Here is a 25969-nt window from a genome sequence, read left to right on the forward strand (position 1 = left end):
GTTAAAGTATCCATTTGTCAATATCAAACTGATAAAAAAAATCTGCATTGCAAAAGCACAGAAAAGGAGATACTTCTATGCAGTGATATGAGGAAGTATGAATTTGTACAAAATTTCTGAAAGGTAACTTGTCAATATCAGAATTTTCACTGGGACAATCAGAATTTTCTTTACAAATTTACTTTATTTCCTTATCCCATTAAACAGATAAAACAATGTAAAAGGTACCAAACAAAAAAGATCAGAAAGGAGGATCATCAGTGGATGAGAGAGTTGAACAAATAATAGACAAAAGGGAAGAAAGTGTTCATTCATGAAATGTAGCAGAGGCTGCTGCTATCTGAAATGTTTGAATGATAGGGATGTCAGTAACAGAAGCCACTTTACAGAGGCTGGGGGTAATAAACAGTGACAAGACTGTTCAGTGCCTTTCTATGTGGCAGTCAACAGCTTCCTCACTTCACCCTCTCTTCTGTAAGTAAACTGAATAGGATCCTTCACACCATCCACAAAAATGAGTTCCAGTTAAATAAATTCTTAAATGTAAAATTAGCAAGTATTATAAGAAAATATAGTAGGATATATTTACGAACTGGGATTGAACATATCTTTCTAAAAAATGCTTTTAAACAATTTAAAAACAACAGAAGGGAAGAAATTATAATAACATATAAAGGGAAAGATGTAAGAACACCTATAAGTAAAGGACAACTAAACAAGTATAAAAATGGACAAAGTATAAGAATAGGTAAATCAGAAGAAATCGGGATGGCTCATAAAGGAGTCCGTGCTTAACCTCACTAGTATTGAGATACAGATTTAAATAATGTAATATCAAAAAGTGGCAGCTGTGTGGAGAAATGAGTACTCCTCATTGCCATTTTGGAGGCAGTGAAGTTTTTAACATGTTCACTCAAGTCCCTTTGGAAGGCAGTATGATTAGTACATGAAACACTGGAAACAATCTAGATTTCCATGGGACTTGACTAGAAATACTAGCAGCAGTTTCAAAGAAGGGACCAATGACATAGACATGGATGGATTTGTCTAAAGGACACTGAAGCAGCAAATTTTGCAGATTTGCACAGTATTATATATTTTAAAAACATTTCTAACACATTTAAATAGGTATTCAAATATTTAGAAAGAGTCTGGAGAGACCCAACTAATAAGTGTCCCTTCTAGGGAGGAGACTGGGATTGGATATTCTGGTCAAGAGGAGATTTTGTGTTCTCTGTAGTATTTGAAGTTTTAAACAACAATGTAAGAAATTTAACCTATGAAAAAGTGAACTTAGCATGAAAGTTGGCAGGTAAATTAGAACCTTTTTGGAATTTAGAGAATATTAGCTCATCGACTTGCCAGTCCTTCCCAAGCATACAGAGATCCCAGTAACCTTTCCCATCCAGGGAAACTGATATACAGCTACCTGGAATAATCAAGCCATAATCAGATTTTTAAAAAAGTAATCTCTATACCCAACATGGGACTCAACTCACAACCCTGAGATCAAGAGTTTGATGTTCTACCAACTGAGCCAGCCAGATGCCCCAAGCCATATCATTCCTAAATGTTGAACAGACAGTTAAGGATCATAACATATGAAAACTATCAGAATAAGAAGCAAGAAACCGAAATAAACCTACAGTGGGGAAAGTTATGTAATAACAGAAGAAAACAAAATTTATATTAAATTTGAACCTAAGTATTCCCATATTTATGGGAATCTATATAAAAAAAAATTAGATAATACTGTACACCTGAAGTGGATGCAACAATGTTAACTATACTGGAGTTAAAAAATTTTTAAATCGTTTTAAAGAAAAAAATAGTACAGAAAGAAATCGTCTGTTTTGTAGAAAAAAAAAATCAGAACTCCTAAGAATGAAAAAAATGTTATTGCTGTAATAAACCTAACAGAAGTTTTTAAAGAAAATTCAGGAAACTTTCCAAGCTCATAAATTGTAAACAAAAAGGGACATTCAATTAATAGGAGTTCCAAAGAAGTTTACAGAGAAAGGATATCAAATGATTGAGAACCTTTATAAACTGAAGAAAGTTACGAATGTTCAGCTTGGAATAGTTCACCAAGTGTTGGGCTGAACTGGCAAAAACAATTACAGTGGGAAAAAAATACATCCAGAAATATGCTTGTGAAATTTCAGAATACTGAAGATGAAACCATCTTTTTCAAAAAGCTTTAAAAAAATGTGAATGTCTCTAAAAAGAACATTCAAGATACCATTAGCCTCCTCCCTGTCAGCAATATTAGATAATACAGAATATGCTGCACCTTCCAAGTTACAAAGTAAAATTACTTTGAACCTAGAAGTCTATACCCAAACAACAATAAAGCGTGAGACCAAACACTGATATTCTGTATGTGTAGTTTGCTTCAGTTTACTCTCATTTATCCTTTATTAGGGCACTAAAGGATTAGCTTTAGCAAAATTTGGATGAAACAGGAAGGCGGCAGCAGGAAAAACTTCAATAAACACATGTGATTGGGAAAGCGGTGCTGAGGATGACTAGGATGATGGTTCTACAACAATCAGACCAAATCACTCTAGGCTACAAATCCAGGAACTCAATGAAGAAAATCTTCAGGAAGATTGAAATAGGTTACATTAAGTAGGTACAAAGTTGGAAGATTATAACAATACGGTGAAGAATAAAAGTTTGTTCTTAGGAAGACAGGCAGTTATTGGCTTTGAAAAACCATACCAGTTATCAGGTCTGAATATAAAGTCCCCATGAAATGCGGTATGATTTTGGAAAACAGATATGAAAAAATAAAATCCATTTGACTGATACCAGGAAGAGACTCCTCTAAGTGCATACTGGGATAACATCAGACCTATAGAGGAGGAAATGTAATCTTCACACACTGCTTGGCTCCAGCTCTTCAGAGAATATTTACACCATGATAATGATTGAGTGCTGTTTTATTTCCAACTTTACAATATATAGACAAGTCACTTAAGTTTGTCTCTGCATGTATATAGGACTATTTACTGTCTACTTAATGTAACAGGTAAAATGTAGTTGACAGATTGGATGGTGGGAGGTTGATGGTAATAATGAGAGATTGAGGAAGGATGAGGGGCAATATTCTCATAGAGGAGATTCAGAAGATCTAATTAAAGTCAACAGAATAAGAAACAGGTTACCTGTATTTCCAGGTAAAATACAACAGAGGAGCTAATATGGTGGGATGAGTTAAATTCTTATCTTTTCTAAGAAATATTACTAAAGAGTCTATAAAGTTGATAAATGGAAAAGCAGCAATTTAGGATTAGGATTCTGACAGAAACCTAATTCCAATTAGCTTGGAGAAAGGAATTTTTAGGACCTGAAATTGAAAGGTATAGTGTGTATATGGTGCAGCTTTAGGCGATCACTCAGACTATCAGAGATTAGTTGTTTCATTCTCTGGCAGGCTCTCTCTTGGTGGGGGAAATAAAATGGCCTCTTGATATTAGACTTAAAAGGTCCTGCCAGCTTTTAATCTCAAAAGGAAAATGATCTTTCTCTTAGTCTCCATGTCAATCAGAGAAGAAAAATAGAATTTGTTCTAAAATAGAATTTGGTTCTCTGGACCACTCACTAGGTCCATGGTATGGGATACTCTGGCCAGTCTGGGTCAAGTGCACATGCCTCTGGTAGTGGGACTGGATCACTGGATTGACCAGTTCACAAAATTCCCATGGAATGGGGACAAGGTGGAGGGAGGTTGAGAGTCACTTCCCATAAAGAGAAAATTTGGCCTGACAAGGACATTGATCGATTCACTAAGTGTGCGAATATTCCAATATTTGCTGCAGAGTGTGTTTGATGAGGTGGTGCTGCCTCAGACCCTGTAGCAAGGGTTAAGTTAAATTTCCATGGGTGGACTGGACTCGGTACACTGTAAGCTTATAATTTAGCTGTCTTGCCAGTAATCTTAAAATGGCTGCATGCTAGACAGGACAACCTCAACATCAAGAGACCAGGGCTTGGGTGACTAGTAGTTGAGCCTCATCTCCTGGACCATTCATGCCAGACTTCAGGCGAGTTCCTTTTAAATCCTTCCAAAGAAGGCTTCCTTCACAGGTGTCAGAGGCAACCAACAGCAAGTAAAGCTGTTTACATAAAGGACAGCAGACCTGATCTACAAAGAGGGTTGCCTTCAAGTAAAGAAACTTCATTTCCGCCTCCCCACCCCCACCCTTCCACTGTATCTGTGAGTGGTCGAGTGGTACATACCCTTAAGGAGGCAAAATCATACATATTGGAGACTTTAAATGTATTTACTAACTCCTGAATATAAAGAGGTGGAGCCAAGATGTGTCTCTCCATTTCTCCTTTCTGAAACCAAATTAAAGCAACAAGAAAAATAAATGGGAGCTCCATCTTTGATGAAGTGAAGAAATATCTACAATCCTGAGCCTCAAAATCCATAAGGAAATGTGGCTAAATGTGGTAAGAATCCTGAGAGGAAACTGATGCTGTAATATCAAAGAGTATAAAATTCTTCCAAAGCAATGTCCTATCTGGAAGGGCAAAAGAAAAGTGTCTTGATTAGAACCACAGTATTACTTCAAAAAGTCTCACTTTAGAAGCCTCCCTAAATGGTTTACAGTTGCAGAGTGGAGGGGTGAGTAGCTGAAGGGTTTAAGGAGGAAACACTTGGGTTTTTATAACCTATCATATGTCAGAGGGGAGAGAAATTGCCAATGATATGCAGGACTGTAAGGTAAAGAAAGGCTAAATACTTACTACTGAAAGTGTGGGCTACAGACCAGCAGCATCACTTGATAATTTCTCACAATTCCAGAATATTGGGCCCTAATCCAGACCTAGTGATTCAGAATCTGCAGCTCTACAAAATCCCCAGGTGATCTGAATACACAGTAACATTTGAGAATCACCGGGCTAAAACAAATTTCTTGCCAGTCTGGAGCACTGCCCTTAGAAAAATAGCTAGATCAGGAAGAGCTCTATTCATTAAAAAAATTTTAAAAAAATCTTTTTTAGTGTTTATTTTTGAGAAAGAGAGAGACAGCATGAGCGGGGGAGGGGCAGAGACAGGGAGACACAGAATCCAAAGCAGACTACAGGCTCCAGGCTGTCAGCACAGACTCTGATGCAGGAACTCACCAACCGTGAGATCATGACCTGAGCTGAAGTCGGATGCTCAACCGACGCTCAACTGAGCCACCCGGGGGCCTCTATTCAAAAATTTAAAAGTCTTTCAGAGACCCTATGGAACAGAAGATTCAGACTTAACAGAACTTCCTTCTAACAAAATTGAATGAAATGACAAAAGAAAAAAGCCAGCCCCATTGAAAAAGTAAAGGGAGGGGTGCCCGAGTAGCTCAGCTAGTTAAGCTCTTGATTTCAGCTCAGGTCATGATCTCAGTTGTGAGAGCAAGCCCACATTGGGCTCTGCATTGGGTGTGGAGCCTGCTTAAGAACTTTTCTCTCCCTCTGCCCCTCCCCCAGTCACACTTGCTCTCAAAGAAAAGAAAAAATAAATCGAGACCATCTCACATCACACACTATGAAAAGTTTAATACAGAAACAACAGGGCCACACTAAATGAACATGCCAGGATCTCTGGCACCCTCTGCCCTCTCATAAGACTGGCATAATGGAGAAAAAGTAGGTAGAAGAAATTTTGAAAAACTATACCAGTATATCCCAACTTGCTGGGCAAGATGTAGGCAGCACTGAATAAAGGTACATAAAAATTCATCCAAAAATCCTTCATTCTAGAGTGTTGGTAGTTTGAATAGAAAGGGCAAGTTAAAGATCTATTAGAATTTGCCTATCTTTTTGATCCAGGAACTTCTCCAAAAATACTGGTGAAAGTTTTCAAAAGCATGTACACAAGAATGTTAATTGCAGTTTTTTTTATTCCTACATCCATAGTCATTCTGTTCTTGTTAAATGTGAATTTGAGATATAAACTTCCAGTGAAGATGGAATTATGGGGGAGGGGGGAGGAGGACAGTTTATCATCTCATCTGAAACACTTAAAACTGGACAAAATATATGAAACCTTGGTATCCAAGACACTGGACATCAGGCAATGAGACAGAGATCCCTGAAAAATGGGAAACAAATGAGGTGAGTACTGTGATTTCCCCCAAATAACTGCATGGAGAGTTTCCAGGCTATGGTCTCCCTGAGTTGAGATGGGTCTGGGAGCCAGGGAGATTGACTGAGGTGGCTAGCGTTCTCAGGATGAAGTGCCTGAGAGCTCTTAGAGGAAAAAACACCTAGACATTAGAATATTTTGTGTAAAAAGTCTGGTTTTTACCTGAACGCTGATCACAGCATGCATGTGAGGAAACCACTTGAATTACCTGGGAAAAGAACTGACAGAATTACAAGGAGAAATGGACAAATCCAAAATTATAAGAGATTCTGACACACATCTGTCATAATGTGTAGAAAATGTTACAGAAAATGTAAGGATACTGAAGACCTGAACTATACTATCCAACAAACTTGACCTGACATTTTAAAAACCTTTCACCCAAGAATAGAATATAAATTATTTTACTGCATCCAGAATATTTACCAAAATAGACCATATTCCAGGCTTTAAAACATATCTCAATAAACTTAAAAAAACTCAAGTAATATAAAATGCGTTTTCTGACTAGAAAGGATTAAATTAGAAATCAGTAACACAAAGATACTTGAAAAATCTCCAAGTAGCTGGACCTAAACAGTAATCCATGAGTCAAAAGAGAAATCAAAAAGGAAAACAAGGAAGTATTTAAAATTGAGTGAAACTTAGAACACACCATGTCAAAATGTGTGGGATGCAGCTAACACAGTGCTTAGAAGGGAATACACTACACTAAGTTATAAAATTTCGAAAGCTCCCAGTGACTTCAAATTAACACAATTAACAAATTAACACAATTTCCACCTTAACAAATTTCCACATTAGCATTAGAATGTAAATAATAAAAAGAAATCAATGAAATAGGAAGCAAAAACAGGTCAATAAAACTAATAAATCTTCAGACTGACTATTAAAAAAAGAAAATACACAAGTTACCAATATCTGGAATAGCAAAGGTGACATCACCACAAATTCTACAGTTATGAAATGGTTACGAGAATGTTGTGGACTTCATGGAAATGATTTGAGAACTTAGATGAAATGGGAAATTTTCTTGGAATGATCAAAAGTTTTCTCAAGAATAATCTGAACAGGTCTTTAAAAAAAAAAAGAGGGGCGCCTGGGTGGCTCAGTGGTTAAGCATCCAACTTCAGTTCAGACCGTGATCTCACCCTCTGTGAGTTCAAGCCCCGCATGGGGCTCTGTGCTGACAGCTCAGAGCCTGGAGCCTGCTTCAGATTCTGTGTCTCCCTTTCTCTCTGCCCCTCCCCCACTCACAGTCTCTATAAGGAAAATGAATAAATGTTAAAAAAAAAAAAAGGAATTTGTAGTTTAAGCCTTCCAAATATTTTCAGGTATCTTACTGTTGTTGCTAGTTTAGTTCTGCTATAGTCAGGGAATACAATTTATACAACCAGTTGTTTAAAACTTAAGATTTGTTTTATGGTTTTGGTAAAATGCTTCGTGTGTACTTGAATGTATTCTCTTATGTTTTATAAATGCCAACTAGTTAACTTGGTCAATTTTGTTGTTCAGGGGTTCTATATACTACTTGTTCTATTAATAGCAGAGAGACAATGGTGAAATCTCCAGTAATAGTGGATTGATCCATTTACCCTTTCTGTTCTTTTTTCATTTGTGTAATTTCTACCTCTGTAGTTTGATACATGTACAATTAGGACTGTTATGTTTACCTGGAAATTGATCCTTTTTATGTCTCTTTATCCCTGATTACATTTGTTGTTCTAACGTCTGCTTCATCTGACACTAATATCGTGATTCCAACTTTCTTTCATCAGTGTTTGCGTGTTCTATCTTTTCCCCCACTTTTAATTATGTATGCCTGTATGTTTAAAGTTTCTGCTAGCATATGCTGGGTCCTGCTTTTCAATTCAGTTGTTTTGCCATCTCTTAACTGGTGTGTTTAGACCATTTGCATTTGCTATAATTTAAGAAATATATTTGGATTAAAAACCTACCTTCAAGGTTCACTTATTGTTTCCTTGGCTGTGTCAAGTATACTTAAGTATACTGATGAACCTGTTGAAAACGTGTTAATCTGTGTTCATTTCTATTATTTCCATGATTCATATAGTTCCACCTCTGCTCAAATGACCCATGTAGTTTGGCTGCTGTGCATCTTTTTGGTTACAGCCTTGAACATATTATAGTTGTTTAAAATTTTGTCAGCCCAACAGCTGTCACTTTGAGTAGTTCTGGAGTGCTTTGTCACTTGGTGGGGATGGAAAGTGTAGATTATTGTTGTTTTGCATGCTTTGTAATTCTCCCCCCCTCCCCGACCCCAAAAGCTAGGAATCGTGTGTAGAACCAAAATAGGTAAATAGATTTCTGGAAATGGTCACGTCATTCCTTCTGTTAAGCCGTGGATGGGGTGGGGGGAGGGAAGAATTCATTAATACAGACAAGAACTGGACTAGGTTCAAGTTTGGTTGCTGCTGTGGTTACCCTGAGTTCACCAGAGTCTTCAAACATCACTAGTGATTCCTTAGCCTATTTTCCCAAGGGTTTATCTCAATGTCTGAGTCACCTTCAGATTTAAGTGTTCCCTGACAACTATGGCTCAGAAAGTCCAGTTATACTGAAACATTTTCGTTCACTTATTCACTCAAGATCTCACTAGTACTTACCACTTCAATGTGCCAGTCACTATACTGAATACTGGAATTTGCCACTCCTCTAATACTCTACAACCTTCTGCCACTATCTTGTGCATGTGTACTTTCTCTCTTTGCCTTCAATAGCCTTCCAACTCTTAAGTGCCTAGTCAGCCTGAGTCATGTTCTTCCTTTAATATGGTCACTGTCTCCAAGTAATCCCTGTTCCCATGTCCTCCACTCACAATGGAGTTCACCATTTTCTTCTTGGTTATTATCTGTGTCTTTTACATATGTTTCCACGTTTTAATATTATGTATTCCCTAGAAAACTCTAAACGTCTGCAGGCAAGTACAATGTCTTATTAGTTTATATTATATATAGTAGGTTTGTGACCATTGATTTGGAACCAATCTCTATGGCAGGTTGGCAAAGAAATTAACAAAGCCAGGGGTGTGGAAGGGGAGGAAGAATAGACCTGCCTCTCCATTAGCATTCTGTTAATTTGCTTACCCATTTGCTTCAAGTGTTGGAGATATTTTATGCTTTTACAGTACTATGACAAGCGTAAATGAAAAGTTAACTGTTCTATTATCCTATATGCATGCTTACCCTTCACAAATCTGGATGTTATTTTCTCAGTTGTGGTCAAAGTTAGAATGGCGTAACTCTCATGGTTATACATTTCGCAGTTATCTTAGCAAGATATGGGTGTTTACAAAAATGGTTTTTGCAGAATACTCCAACCGTATATAACCCAATAACAAAAAGAACTCTGATTTTATTTCTTACATACTTTGTACAAGCGGGAAACAGGGACTGAAAGCTGTTACATATGGTGATTAGCTGACAGGAAAAGAGACTGGTACATAAATCCAGAGTTTCCTCCCATGTATTAGTCAGCTTGGGCTGCCATAACAAAATACCATATCCTGGGTGACTTAAACAAAAGAAACTTATTCTTCAGTTCTGGAGATCAGGGTGCCACATGGTTGGATGGTAGGGAGAGCTAGCTTCCTGGCTTGCAGACAGCCACCTTCTTGTAGTATCTTCTCATGGCTTAGAGAGCAAGCTCTCTGGCATCCTTTCTTTTAAAGACACTAATACTATCATGATGTACCCTCATAAACTCATCTATCCCTAATTATCTCCCAAAGGTCCCTATCTTTAGAGGTTAGGGGTTTGACATATAAATTCTGAGAGGACACATTTAGGGAATGGCATCTCATTCTCCACCAGTCACTTATTGCACACCACTGTTCTTACATGAAAATACCACTGTTTATTCATATAAATATAAACAAATTTCTTTTCAAATAAAACAGTAACAAATAATTTCTCCCTGCTCTTAAGTTCCCATTCTTCAGTATATCCTGGCTTCTTTTTTCCCATTAGCCTGTCTCAGGCTTGTTAAGATTTTTCATACCATGAAGATTATGTATCTTCATATTCATGGAGACAGTATGATAGTAACTCTACTGATTCACACACATTATGAGTGTTACCTTTATCCACTTGAAGATTCACTCTACTTTTTTCTCACCCACAATTTTCTGTCAGCTGAAAGTAGTACCCTCGTTTGCCCAGGAAATCTCTTATACATGATAGTCTAGTTCTAAGGGACAAACTTAAAACTCTTTCTTCATGTGACCTTAAATAAGGCTCAAAGCCCCATCTATAAATATGGGCTTTGTGGTTCCACTTTGTTGTATGTGACTAATGAAACAGCTTTCTAAATTACACTGCAAATAAAATATCAGTGTCTTATGGAATGAAGAGTGGTCTTCATTAAAAATGATTCAGTCATCTGAACTTGCTGCTTTGAAATTAAGACCTATGGTAACATCACTGCCTTGGTTGATTACAAATTGTCTGGTCAAAGTCACCCTAATGACTTTTGCTCTTTGGCTTTCAAAGTGGGACACAACACCAAGATGGTCCCATTTTTACAAAATTTAGGTTATAGACAAAGGCATTTTTCCCATGCCTTGGTCTCTGCTACTTTTATAGCCTCATTCTATGCTTTCACATATTTAAAACAAACTTAGGCTTTTTCCTCAGAATGTGTATTCTGATGTCGAATCAGAGATGAACTCCGACTATATGCCTTCCCACATTTACTACATTCATATGGTTTCTCTGAAGAATGACTTCTCTGATGCCGAATAAGATCTGAGCCACTACTAAATGCCTTCCCACATTCATTACATTCATAGGGTTTCTCTCCAGTATGACTTCTTTCATGTAGAATAAGGGATGTGCGTTGACTAAAGGCCTTCCCACATGTTTTGCACGTATATGGTTTTTCTCCAGTGTGAATTCTTTCATGTTGAGCAAGGTGTGCACTCTGACTGAAGGCTTTCCCACACTGATCACATTCATAGGGTCTATCTTCAGTATGAATTCTCTTATGCCGAGTAAGAGATATTCGATGACTGAAGGCTTTTCCACATTCCTCACACTGATAGGGCTTTTCTCCAGTATGAATTCTCTGATGTTCAATAAGAAATGACTGACGACCAAAAACTTTACTACATTTATTGCATTTGAAAGGCTTCTCTTCAGAATGAATGTTCTGATGTATTTTAAGGTTGGCAGTTCCAGAAAACATCTTCCCACATTCCTTACATTCAAACAGTTTCTTTTTCCTTGTATGAACTTTCTGATGTTGAATAAGGGATGAATGCCGATTACAGACCTTTTCACATTTACTGCATCTGTACAGTTTCTCTTCATTATGAATTCTTAGATGTAGAATAAGGGTTGAAAGGCGCTTGAAGACCTTGTCACATTTATCACATTTGTAGGGTTTCTTTGATGTGTGAATTCTCTGATGAAGCAAAATGGATGAAATCCTATTAAAGGATTTTCCACATTCTCTGCATTTATAAGGATTCTCTAAATGGTGACTTTTCTGCAGTGGACTCTGACTTAAGGTCTTCTCACTTTCATAGGTTTTCTCTCCAGTGTGAATTCTTTTATGTATAACAAGGGCTGATTTGTTTTTGAAGCCTCTCCCGCATTTATTGCATTTATGTAATTTCTTTTTGCTGTGAATCTTCTTATGAAGTAAAAGGGATGACTTTCGAATGAAGTCTTTCCCACACTTTCCACACTGGTGGATATTCTCAACAAAGTGAATTTTCTGGCCCACAGTGAGAGTTGGGTACTGACTCAAGGCCTTCCCACAGTCAAAGGTTTCTTTTCCATTATGAACTTTCCCATGTAGAATAAGAGATGTTCTTTGAATGAAGTTTTCTCCACACTTACCACATTCATGGCTTTTCCTTCCATTGTGAATTTTCTGATGAAGAACGAGGGATGAGATCTGTCTGAAAGCTTTTCTACAATTACTGCATTCATAAGGCTTCTCTCTAGTATGAGATTTCTGATGAAGTTTAAGAGATAAACTTTGACCAAAGGTTTTCCCACAGTCATTACATTTTAAAGATTTCTTTCCTGAATGCACTTTCTTGGGTTTTACTAGGACTGAACTTTTCTTGCAGCCTTTCTTTCCTATGGCAACTTTTTGTGATGCAGAAACTGGTTTCTGATAGCTGCTTTGCCCAGATTTGTTGCACAGAGATGTTGGTAACTTCTTGGTCTCATATTTAGACCTTGAGTCTGAAAGACACCAAGAAATTCAGTATTTGTTTTCCTATGCTGAAAAATGAAGTTTCTGTGCAGTTATTATCAATGATAATTACAATATCAATCATCACCAAACATAATAACAATGATGATAACCAGAAGAAAAACTTTGTAGTATCTTACTGTAATTTTAACATGCCAAAAGGCTTTATAGAAATATTTAGTAATTAAAAATCAGGAAAGCTTGTGATTTGAAATTAATAAATCAAAGTTTTATTTGTAGGATAAATTCATACCACATACCATATTAAACTCCATAGGTTATTCATTAGATGAATGTACTTTTATTACATGAAAGGTCCAAAAAAGGAAGAAGGTAAACTACAAACAGAAGGTAAATTAGTAGTTGCCTGGGGCTGGAGGTGGGACTAGGGTTTAATTGTAAATGGACATGAAGAATTTTATTAGGGTGATAAAAATATTCTAAAACTAGATTATGGTGATGGCTACACAAGTTGTCAACTTTATTAAAAACCATTGAATTATACACTTAAGTGAATTTTACAATATGTATATTACATCCCAATGAAATTGTAAATTTTTAAAATGTATTCTTAAAATCCAATCTTAAAAAAACAAACAAACAAAACACTGGAATTCTGGTTTGCGGTTCTTCATGTAAGAAGCTTGGAAAGCACAGCTTCATCCTAACAAGTAAAAAGCTAAACAGATGTTAAAACCAACAACTCTTCTTGGATCCATAAGACAGGGGAGAATTCAAACGGCTGCCTCCAATTTCAGCGGCCTCTAGCCATCCTGTCCCTCCTAAAGGGATAGGGTTTTGGTGGGGGGGCACTGAGAAACTGAAGACATTCACATTCCAGAGGCAAAGGCTCCCTAAAAGACACACCTCACCCATCACACATCACTAAAGGGCTGTTTACAATAGTTCCTTTTACCTGGTACATAACCTCTGGCAAGTAAAAAAAAATTACAAGGCACACCAAAAGGCAAATAACCCAATTTGAAGAGAAAGAGCAAGCATCAAAATCAGACTGATATGGCAGGGATGCTATTAATTCTCAGACCAGAAATTTAATATTGATTAACATGTTAAGGACTCTAATGATATAGTATACAGCGTATTAGAACAGATGGGCAATGTAAGCAGAGAGATGGAAATTCTCAGAACCAAAACAAAATGTTTGAGATCAAAAACACTGTAACAGAAATAAAGAATGACTTGGACAGAATTCGACACAGCTGAAGAAAGATTCTGAGAGCTAAAGGATTTATTCTATTGGTAAATTAGAATTCTTAAAAATCAGGGGCTCCTGGGTGGCTCAGTCAGTTCAACATCTGACCCTTCATTTTGGCTCATGTTACGATCTCACAGTTTGTGAGTCTGAGCCCTGTGTCAGGCTCTACACTGATGGTGTGGAGCCTGCTTGGGATCCTCCCTCTCTCTCTCTGCCCCTACCTTGCTCATGCTCACGTGCTTTCTTGCTCTCTAAATAAAAATAAACTTAAAAAAAAAAAAAAAACCCTTAAAACTTGGAAAGCACAGTAAATAAAGACTGAAAAAAAGAGAACAGAATATCCAAAGACCATGGGACAACTACAAAAAAGTGACAAACGTATTACGAGACTACTAGGAGAAAGAAGAAAGAAAAGAAGAGCAATGAAGAAACAATAAGTGAAGGAAAAAAAAAAAAAGAAAAAAACCTTTATTTTTCTTATCATTTTCATTTTAAAGTTTGAGAGACAGAGAATCTCAAGCAGGTTCCGTGCTGTCAGCCTAGAGCTCGACGTGGGGCTTGATTTCACAAATTGTGAGATCATGATCTGAGCTGGAACCAAGAATCAGACACCCAACGACTGAGCCACCCAGGCACCCCTATTTTTCTTATTCTTAACTGACCTAACAGTAATAGTTTATTCAAAATAATAGCATCAATGTATTCAATAATGTTTGGTCATCTTTTCATCTTATGTATGTACATGTAATATATACATGCTTATCATATTTATATATAAATGAAATGAATGATAACAATGATACAGGTGATGGGAGGAAGAAATTAGCATTATTTTGTTATTATAAGGCACAGTCCCATGAAGTGATATACTGGTACCTGAAAGTGGACTTGGATTAGTTGTAAAGGTATACTGTAAACTCTAAGGCAACCACTTAAAAAACAAAAAAGTATAATTGGTAACACTGGAATCATATGAAATGCTCGTTTAAAAACACAATAGGCATGGGACGCCTGGGTGGCTCAGTCGGTTAAGCGGCCGACTTTGGCTCAGGTCATGATCTCGCGGTCCGTGGGTTCGAGCCCCGCGTCGGGCTCTGTGCTGACAGCTCAGAGCCTGGAGCCTGTTTCAGATTCTGTGTCTCCCTCTCTCTGACCCTCCCCCGTTCATGCTCTCTCTCTGTCTCAAAAATAAATAAACGTTAAAAAAAAAAAAAAATTTTAAACACAATAGGCAGAGGGGCGCCTGGCTGGCTCAGTTGGTGGAGCATGCAACTCTTGATCTCAGGGTTTGAGTTCAAGCCCCACACTGGGTGTAGAGCCTACTTAAAAATACATAAACAAAAAACAAAATAAAACCACAACAAGCAGAAAAAGAGAAGACAAAAGCAGGAATAAAGACAATAAAAAATATTTATTATGTACAGAAGTAGATATCAATCCAACTATATGAGTAATCACTTTGAATGTCAACAGTATAATTACTGTAACAATTAAAAGAGACTGTCAGGGTGAATTAAAAAACATGGCCCAATTGTGTGTTGTCTGTCTGTAAAAAACCCACTTTAGATATAGATTAGACATAGATTAAAAGTAAATGAATGGATGGATAAAGAAGATGTGGTATATATACCCAACACAGTATCACTCAGCAATCAAAATGAATGAAATCTTGCCATTTGCAACTATGTGGATGGAACTAGAGGGTATTATGCTAAGTGAAATTAGAGAAAGACAAATATCATACAAGTTCACTCATGTGGAATTTAAGATACTAAACAGATGAACATAAGGAAAGGGTAGCAAAAATAATATAAAAACAGGGAGGGGGACAAAACATAAGAGACTCCTAAATATAGAGAACACAGAGTTGCTGAAGGGGTTGTGGGAGGGGGGATGGACTAAATGGGTAAGGGGCATTAAGGAATCTACTCCTGAAATCATTGTTGCACCATGTGCTAACTTGGATGTAAATTAAACAGTACATTAATAAATTTTTTAAAAAGTAAATGAATGGAGAGAAATATACCATGCCAACACTAATCAAAAGAAAGCAGGAGTAGCTATATTAATTCTACACAGAGCAGACTTAAAAGCATGGAAAGTTATCATGGATAAAGAGGGGCATTACATAATGAAAGAATCAATTCTTCAGAAAACATAACAATTCTTAATGTGTATATGCCTAACAACAGAGCATCAAACTACAATCAACAAAAACTGTAAAACTGCAAGGAGAAATATATGAATCCACTATCATAGTTATTAAAACACTTCAACATCCTTCCCTCATAAATGAACAGATTGAGCAAGCAGAAAATTCAGGGGAACTCAACCACACCATTTTCAATTGAATATAACTGACATCTACAGACCACTTCATCCAATGACAGTAGTAGTCACATTGTCCCCAAGCTTACACAGAATATTCCCCAAGACAGACAACATTCTAGGCCTTAAAACACACCTTAACAACGAATAGAAATCACACAGTGCTCTCAGACCACAATGAAATTAAACTAGAAATCAGTAACAGAAAGATCAGTGGAAAATCCCTAAATACTTGGAGGTTAAATTTTCAACAACACGTGAGGGGCATGTGGGTGACTCAGTCAGTTAAGAATCAAAGTCTTGATTTTGGCTCAGGTTATTATCTCATGGCTTGTGAGATAGAGCCCTGCATGAGGCTCTGTGCTGACAAAGCAGAGCCTGCTTGGGAATCCCTCTCCCCCCACTCTCTGCACCTTCCCTGTTCATGCACCCGCACTGTCAAATTAAAAAAAAAAAACAAAAAACAAAACAAAAAAACTCTCAAAAGAAATTTTTAAATATTCTGAACTAAATGAAAACAGAAACACAACTTACCAGAATTTGTGGGATGCAACGAAACTAGTGTTTATCCTAGGGAAATTTATAGCACTATATAGCACATTAGAAAAGAACAAAGATCTAAAATGAGGGGCACCTGGGTGACTCAGTCCATTGAGCATCCAAATCTTGATTTCAGTTCAGGTCATGATCTCACAGTTCGTGGGATCACGCCCTGCATCAGGCTGTGCGTGGACGGTGTGGAGCTTGCTTGGATTCTCTCTCTGCCCCTCCCCTGCTGGCACACACTCGGTCTCTCAAAAAAATAAACTTACAAAATAAATACATAATATCAGTAATCTAAGTTTCCTTCTCAGGAAAACATTAAAAGAGAAAATCAAATCCAAAATAAGCAGAAGAGGGGCACCTGGGTAGCTCAAGTTGGTTGAGCATCCGACTTTGGCTCAGGCCATGATCTTACGGTTAATGAGTTTGAGTCCCAAATTGGGCTCACTACTGTCAGTGGGGAGCTCACTTTGGATCCTCTATCCCTCCCCTGCTCTCTCTCTCAAAAACAAACATTAAAATAAGCAGAAAAAAATAAGAATTACAGCAAAACTCACTGAAATTGAAAACAAGAAATCAATAGAAAAATACAATGAAACCAAAACCTGGTTCTTTGAAAATCACTAAAATTGATAAGGTTCTAGCTAGGCCAAGAAATAGAGAAAACACAAACTACTAATATCAGAAATGAAAGACACGACAGAAATACACATTTCATGAAAATTAAAAGAATAATAAAGGAAAACTATGAACAACTTCTATGCCCTTAAATTTGATAACCTAGATGAAAGAGACCATTTTGTTGAAAGGAACAGTATTCCAAAAGTCACACAAGAAATCAGAAAATGTGAATAGGCCTCTATCTATTCAAGAAATTGAATCAATAGGGGCACCTGGGTGGCTCAGTTGGTTAAGCATCCAACTCGGGCTTGGCTCAGGTCATGATCTCATGGGAGTTCAAGCCCTGAATCAGGCTCTGTGCTGACAGGCTCTCTCTCAGCCTCCTGCTCTTTCTCTCCCTCAAAATAAACTTAAAAAAAAAAAAAAAAAAAAAAAAAAGAACCAATAACCTTCCAAAACAGAAAGCACCAGGCCCAGATGCATCTGCTGATGAGTTCTAACAAATATTTAAAAGAACTCATATCAATTCTCCATCATCTCTTTCAGAGGACAGAAGCAAAAAGAATACTTGATAACTCATTATATGAGGCTACTTTTACCTTAATACCAAAATCAGACAAAGGCAACACAAGAAAAGGAAACTACAGATGAGTACCTCTGATGCATATTAATGCAAAAATTCTAAACAAAATACTAGCAAACTGAACTTAACAGCACATTAAAAAGATCACACACATGAGCAAGTGGGATTTACACCTGGAAAGCAAGGACAGTTCAATATGGGAAAATCAATCACTGTTATACATCACATTAACAAAATAAAGGACAAAAGCCACATGATGATCAATTGATACAGAAAAAACTTTTGACGAAATTCAAAACGCTTTCATGATAAAAACACTCAACAATCTACAAATAGAAAGAAACTACCTCAACATAATAAACTCCGTAATTGAAAAACCCACAGCAAATATCACAGTAAACATGGAAAGACTAAAACCCTTTCCTAAGATCAGAAACAAGGCAAGAATGCTCACTCTCACCACTGCTATTCAACATAGTACCAGAAGTTGTAGCCAGAGCAGTGGGGTTGTTTTTTTTTTAATTTTTAAATGTTCATTTATTTTTGAGACAGAATGCAAGCAGGGGAAGGGCAGAGAGAGGAAGACACAGAATCCGAAGCAGGCTTCGGGCTCTGTGCTGACAGGGGTCAAACTCATGAACTGTGAGGTCATGACTTGAGCCAAAGTCAGACACCTAACCAACTGAGCCACCCAGGTGCCTCAAACCAGAGCAGTTTTTTAAAAAAAGAAATAAAAAGCATTAAAAAAAGGAAAAGAAGTGACATTCTGCCTGTTCACAGATGACATGATCTTCTTTGTAGAGAAGCCTAAACATTCCACACAGACATACAAAATGTTTGAACCAATAAACAAATCCAATCAAATAAAACAGCAGGATACAAAATCAAGACTCAAATCAGTTGTGTTTCTATACACTAACAACAACCACTCAGAAAGGGAAACAAGAAAAACAATCCCATTTACTATAGCATCAAAAAGGATAAAATATTCAGGAATAAATTTAACTCAAGCAATTTGTACATGGAAAACTACAGAGCACTGCTAAAAAGTCATCAAAGGTACAAATAAATGGAAAGCTATCCTGTGCATGTGGACTGGAAGACTTAATATTCCACCCAAAGCAATCTACAGATTCAATGCAATTCCTATCAAAATCCCAATGACATTTTTTACAGAAATAGAAAAAAAATTTTCCTAAAATTCATATACAATGTCAAGGGACCCCAAATAGCCAATCTTGAAAAAAAGAAACAAAGTTAGATGCCTCACACTTTCTGATTTCAAAACATACTAAAAAAGCAGGGCCTGTGGCACCTGGGTGGCTCAGCTGGCTGAGCATCTAACTCTTGATTTCGCTGCACTTATAATCCCAGGGTCATGGGATCGAGGGTCCTATCAGGCTCTATACTGAGTGTGGAGCCTGTCTGGGATTCTCTGTCTCTCTCCCTCTGCCCCTCTCCCCAGCTCAGGTGGTCTCTCTAAAAGAAAACAAATAAACAATTTAAAAAAATCCTTCAAAACACACTACAAATCAACAGTAATTAAGATGATATGGTAGTGGATAAAAGATAGATATAAAGACTAACAGAACAGAATAGAAAGTCAAGAAATATACACTTGCATATCTGGTCAAATGATTTTCAATAAGGAGGCCAATACCACTCAAGAGAAAAGGGCAGTCTCTTTCACAATCAGGGCTGGGAAAACTGGGTATCTACATGCGAAAGAATGATCTTGGACCCTTCCTTACACTTTATATATAAAGGTGTAAGTGGCTCAGGGGGTTGAGTGACAGACTCTTGATTTCAGCTCAGGCCATGATCCCAGGGTTATGGGATCAAGCCCTGCATCAGGCTCGGCACTGAGAATGGTGGAGCATGTTTAAGATTCTCTCTCCCTTTGCCCCTCTCTTCTGCTCACTCTCTTTCTCTCTCCCAAAAAAACCCTACAAAACCCAAGTAACAACAACATAAAAAACTTCAAGGGGGGGGCACCTGGGTGGCTCAGTTGATTGGCATCCCACTCTAGATTTCGGCTTGGATCATGACCTCACTGTTTGTGGGTTCAAGCCCCACTTGGGCTCTGTCCTGACCGCGGGGAGCCTACCTGGGATTCCTTCTCTCTCACTCTTCCAAAAACAAAAATTTTAACTCAAAATAGATTAAAGACCTAAACGTAAAATCTAAAACTACTGAACTCTTGGGGTGCCTGGTGGCTCAGTCGGTTGAGTGTCTGACTTCAGCTCAGGTCATGATCTCGCGATTTATGAGTTCAAGCCCTGCATCAGGCTCTGTGCTGACAGCTCAGAGCCTGGAACCTGCTTCAGATTCTGTCTCCCTCTCTCTGCTCCTCCCCTGATTGCTCTCTGTCTCTCTCATTCTCAAAAATAATAAACATTAAAAATAAATAAATAAATAAATAAATAAATAAATAAATAAATAAAATAAAACTACTGAACTCTTAGAAGAAAACACTGGGGGAAAAGCTTCAGACATTAGATTTGGCATTGATTTCTGAGATATGACACCAAAAAACACAAGCAACAAAATAAAAAAAATAGGACTACATCTGCATGTCAAAAGGAACAATCAAGAGAGTGAAAAGGCAATCTATGAAATAAGAGAAAATAATTGCAAATCATCCATCAGATAAGGGACTAATACACAGAATAAAGAACTACAACAACAGATGACAACCCTATTTTAACAAACAAGCAAAAGACCTGAATAGACACTTATACACATGGCCAATGCTCAACATCACTAATCATTAGAGAAATGCAAATCAAACCCACAGTATCACCTCACACCTGTAAGGATGGCCACTATCAAAAAAACAAAAAAAAAAACAAGTGTTGACAAAAAACTGGAACCCTTGTATACTATTGGTGGAAATGACAAATGGTGCAGCCACTATGGAAAACAGTACGGAGGTTCCCCAGAAAATAAAAAATAAAATTATCATATGATCCAGCAATCCTCCCTCTGGGTACATATCCAAAAAAACTGAAATCAGGATCTTAAATACATATCTGTACTCCCATGTTCATTGCAGTATTATTTACAGTAGCCAAAAGCAGAACAACCCAATTATCCATTGATAAATGGATACAAAAAATGTGATAAATATAATGAAGTATTATGCAGCCTTAAAAAAGGCTACAACATGGATGAACCTCAAGGACATTATGCTCAGCAAACAAACAAACAAACAAAAAACAAACAAAAAAAACAGTTATAAAAGACCAAATACTGTATGATTCCATTCATACAAAGTATCCACGGTAATCAAAATCAGAGAAATATAAAGAAAGGTGACTACTGAAGGCTGGGTGGAGGGGTGGAGGGAAATTAGTGTTTAGTGAGTATAGTTTCAGAAGTTATTAGAAGATGAAAAAGTTCTTGATACCTGTTGCACAACAATGTGAATACACTTAACTGTACATTAAAAATGGTTAAAATGAACTCAATATTATGAATTTTTTTACAACTAAAAAATTCTTATAAAACTGTTTAAGTAAGTAAAAATAACCTGATAAAAAAAGAATCTATCAGAAAAGAGAATGAGCTCTTGGAAAGTAGTCAAAGTGAACAGTTGCGGAAATTTTTTTTTTTTTAAAGAATGAAGGAATGATGTGAGCTTGAACATTATCATTAGAAATACTATCATGAGAGAAGGTGGAATATGCTTTCTCTGAAGGGAAATGCTGAGGCAGGGAAGGCTGGGATGAGGGCATTAAGAACTGAGCTTCTGAGACCAGAAACTGGGGTTCAAACCTAGCTCTAATGCCACTTCCTAGCTGGGTTACCGTAAGCAAGTCACTGAACTCTTCTGATCTTCAGTTTCCTCATATATAGACCAGAAATAATAATACCTACCTTAGAGGACTGGGAGGAACCTATACTTAAAGTATGTCTGTTACCTACTAAAGGTTTATTAAATGTTGGTTATTCTCCTTCTAGAGCTTGCACAAAAGAGACTGGAATTTTCTTCTCAGGCCTGGGGCCTTTAAGGTAAGGAAACTGGGAGCTCTCAAATATCAAGAGGTTGCCCCCTCAAGATGCAGGGCGCTCTTACACATAATGGCAGTGTATAGGCTTTGGTTCTGTCACTCACCCAAGCCCCGGCGTTTTCTCACTGGCTCCACCATCCAAGGTGCTTTCCCTTTCTCCAATAAGGTGATCACATTTGGTCTCCGAAAGGAAAGTCCTGCATTCGGGAAAAATATCAGAACTGAGCAGGATGTGGATGCCACAGATGTCAGGGCCAAGCCCCATGTCAATGGGAACGGGGGTTAATGACCACAAAGGGTACACAGAAGACGTAAAGGGCAGGCGGAAAAGGAGGATGAAAGTTCAGTTACAGTGAGAGGTGGTGCTCATTTCTAACTCTACAAAGCCAACTATGGTCTTGAAAAGTCAGGCCAGAAACTCCTGAGTCTATTGCCTTTAGCTCCCACTCCCACCTTCTTTGATCTGTTTTGGGTCGAGGGGCTGGGGCTCTGCAATCCACACTTCTTCATCAGCAGCTCCCTATCAGCATCCACCAGCAACCAACCAGCAACCACCACCAGGGGCTCTGCTGGTTTTCATTTTTCTTTTTCCTGCACTCTCAGAACAAGCCTCAGCCTGACTCTTCATGACTGTAACAGACTAGTCAGCACACCTCTCTCTTCCTTCAGAAGTGTGAGTCCCTTCAAGCCCTAAAAACCCCAAACTCTCCCCTTTGTATGCCTAGCCCAAGGATGGTGGTGGCTGCAACCTACAGTTATCATCTATCAATCAGCTGTGTCCACTAGTTACCTTTTAACAGTACCTGCTGATTCCTTTTATTAAATTCTCTCAAAAATTTTGAGGGTGCCCTCAAAAAGTTACATATATAGTTACCATATGATAGCAATTCCACTCCTAGGTATATACCCCGAAGAAATGAAAATACATGTCCACAAAAATATTCATACACGAATGTTCACAGCAGCACATTCATAATAGCTCCAGTTAAAAACTGCCCAAAGGCCCATCAACTGATGAATGGATAAATAAAATGTAGAATATTATTGGCCATAAAAAGAAGGGGGCACTGATACATGCTACAATGCAGATGAACCTCAAAAACATTATGTTAAGTGAAAGAAGTCAGGCACAAAAGTACCACATACCTATGATTCCATTTCTATGAAAAGCCAAGAACAGGCAAATTCATAGAGACAGAAAGTGGATTAGTGTTTGCCTAATCTAAAGGAATTAGTGGGCAAGGAGAAATGAAGAGTGGTTGCTAATGGGTCTGGGATTTCTTTCAGGGTAATAAAAATGTTCTAAAACTGACTGTGGTGATGGATGTACAACTCTATAAATATTTAAAACCACTGAATTATATACATTGTATATATATGTGAGTTACACATCAATACAGCTGTTAATAAAACAAAACTGTAGTGGCTTCTGTTTTCCTGACTAGACTAATTTATGTCCCACAATAGGCTGGTTGTGGATTATGGTGGTGGGGGGCGGGGGCAGGCCTTACCGAGTGAGACCAGATTCTGGTAGTTTTCCAACATGACATCTTCATACAGATCCTTCTGAATGGGGCTCAGCCACTCCCACTCTTCCTGGGAGAAATAGATGGCTAAATCCCCAAATGTCACTGGCACCTAAAACAGAAAATCACATGTCCTTTCATCATGGGCTTATGCTTCCACATGGCTAGAGACAACAAGAAACTTGTTCCTAAAAGGGGACATAAATGGTGCCAGGAATCTTTTCAGGAAACATTTGGGGTTCTGAGGCCAAGAGGGGCAGGTATATTAAAATAAAATAAATACAACACAATATGATATGATTTAGCTATTATCAAAGACTGTGTCGGAGCGCCTGGGTGGCTCAGTCAGTTGAGCATCCAACTTCAGCTCAGGTCATGATCTCATGGTTCGTGGGATTGAGCCCCATGTCAGGCGCTGTGTTGACAGCCCATAGCCTGGAGCCTGCTTCAGATTCTGTGTCTCCCTCTCTCTCTGCCCCTCCCCTGCTCTCACTCTCAAAAATAAGTAATTAAAAAAAAAAAAAAAAAAAAAAAAAAAGACTATCACAGGGGCACCTGGGTGGCTCAGTCAGTTGAGCATCCGACTCTTGATTTTGGCTCACATCACGATCCTAGGTTGTGGGATCAAGCCCAGCATCAGGCTCTGCTCTGCATGTGGTGGATCCTGCTTAAGATTCTCTCCCAGGGGTGCCTGGGTGGCTCAGTCAGTTGAGCGTCCGACTTCGGCTCAGGTCATGATCTCACAGCTCGTGGGTTCAAGCCCCGCGTCAGGCTCTGTGATGACAGCTTAGAGCCTGCAGCCTGCTTCAGATTCTGTGTCTCCCCCTCTCTCTGTCCCTCCCATGCTCATTCTCTCTGTCTCTCAAAAATAAATAAATAAACATAAAAAAAAAAAAAAAAGATTCTCTCCCCTTCTGCCCCCTTCCCTGACTCATACACTCTCTAAAAAATAAATAAAGACTGCCACATAAAAAGCATAGCAACTTGGATTTACTGGGCACTGACAAAGGCAAAGCATTTTTCTAAGTACCCTACAGGTACTGACTCATGTTAGCCAGTGACTGGGGCACTGCTGAGAGGATCACAGCAATGTTACAGATGAGTAAACAGGAGGCCCAGAAGGGGAGGTGATTTATGGAAGATCCACAACTAGTGAATGGAGGAGATGGAATTCAATCTGAGCAGCTGGCTTCTGATTCATGCTCCTAACCACATACTCTATAAAGAGCATGTGACTAAACTACACAGGCCCAAGCTTCTTCGTAGATGTAATCAAGGTTACTAATCAGTTGATCTTAAATAGGGAGATTATCCTGGATTATCTAGGTGGGTGATGTAATCACAGGAGCCCTAACAGTGGGGAATTTTCTGTAGCTGGAAGAGAACAGAAAGGAAGTCAGGGATTTCTGAAGCCTGATTTGACCTGCTATTGCTGGCTTGAAAATGGAAGGGGACCACGATGAAAGAAAGAACTGAATATGCTAATAACCAATGAGTTTAGAAGTAGACCCTGAACCTCAGATGGGACCACAGAACCAAGCGACACCTTTATTTCAGCCTCGTGAGACCTAAGGCAGGCCAAGCTGCTCTCTGCCTGACCTCTGACCCATGCACGAACTGTGTGCCATAAATACATGCTGATTGAGCGGCCAAGTTTGCAGAAATTTGTTATAACAACAACAGAGTACAAACACACATAACTTATAGGGCAAAAATGTTTGTTAGAGAAATTTCATTCAAGGTGTTTACTGTAGAAAATCAGTTCATCATCTAAAGTGGTGAAGCACCGGGGCGCCTGGGTGGCTCAGTTGGTTAAGTGTCTGACTTCAGCTCAGATCATGATCTCATGGTTTGTAAGTTCGAGCCCCACGTCGGGCTCTGTGCTGACAGCTCATAGCCTGGAGCCTGCTTCGGATTCTGTGTCTCCTCCTCTCTCTGCCCCTCCCCTGCTCACGCTCTCTCTCTCTCTCTGTCTCTCAATAATAAATAAACGTCAAAAGAAAATTTTTTTTAAGTGGTGAACCGTGTTTTTTAATAGGAGGTTGACTCACTGGCCTGATTCCAACAAACCCAATCTGAATATAAGATTAGGTGGAATTTATGGGGCGCCTGGGTGGCGCAGTCGGTTAAGCGTCCGACTTCAGCCAGGTCACGATCTCGCGGTCCGGGAGTTCAAGCCCCGCGTCGGGCTCTGGGCTGATGATGGCTCGGAGCCTGGAGCCTGTTTCCGATTCTGTGTCTCCCTCTCTCTCTGCCCCTCCCCCGTTCATGCTCTGTCTCTCTCTGTCCCAAAAATAAATAAACGTTGAAAAAAAAAAATTTAAAAAAAAAAAAAAAAAAAAAGATTATGTGGAATTTCTTACACAGAGATTGATTTCCTCCTTGTATGTATGGGTTGTACAAGTGAAAACAAAGCAACATTAACAGATTAACTCTAGAGCACAACCTCGAATCTTCCTCTGCCTCAGAGGTCTTGCCTGGGCACTCAGGTCTACCTCGAGAAATCATGGTGGCTCCCCTCTTCTGTCTGAGGAATGGCGCTGGCAGACACCCTGAAGATGCTGAACAAATAGGTGAATGGCCATGGGTACACTGAGAAAAAAGGAGAGGCAGGCACTGAGTGGTACGTGGGGTGCTAGAGCTCTTATGCTCCTACCCTCCATGGTGATGGGAGGAAACAGAAACAGGTCTTGGATGGGATTCTGTCAGGTAAGAAGTTTCCATGGAAGGAAAGCAAATGGCCTATGTCTTATAAGATGAAACTTCCCC

General features: G+C 38.5%; 1 protein-coding gene across 3 annotated transcripts in view; it reads right to left on the reverse strand.

Annotated features, from left to right (window-relative positions):
• Positions 1-9497: 9497 nt before the first annotated feature.
• The window catches only part of ZNF667 (zinc finger protein 667), a 28478-nt gene continuing 12006 nt past the window's right edge, over positions 9498-25969 (reverse strand). For all 3 annotated transcript variants that reach the window (XM_043600064.1, XM_043600063.1, XM_043600065.1), the window contains exons 3-5: positions 23186-23312; positions 21779-21871; positions 9498-12360 (exon numbers count right to left, since the gene is read on the reverse strand). In XM_043600064.1, the coding sequence (XP_043455999.1) occupies positions 10781-12360; positions 21779-21871; positions 23186-23312 (1800 nt within the window). In that variant the 3' untranslated portion in view covers positions 9498-10780. The remainder of the gene's footprint in view (positions 12361-21778; positions 21872-23185; positions 23313-25969) is intronic.

The sequence above is a fragment of the Prionailurus bengalensis genome, chromosome E2 (assembly GCF_016509475.1).
Source record: "Prionailurus bengalensis isolate Pbe53 chromosome E2, Fcat_Pben_1.1_paternal_pri, whole genome shotgun sequence".
Taxonomy (NCBI): Eukaryota; Metazoa; Chordata; class Mammalia; order Carnivora; family Felidae; genus Prionailurus; species Prionailurus bengalensis.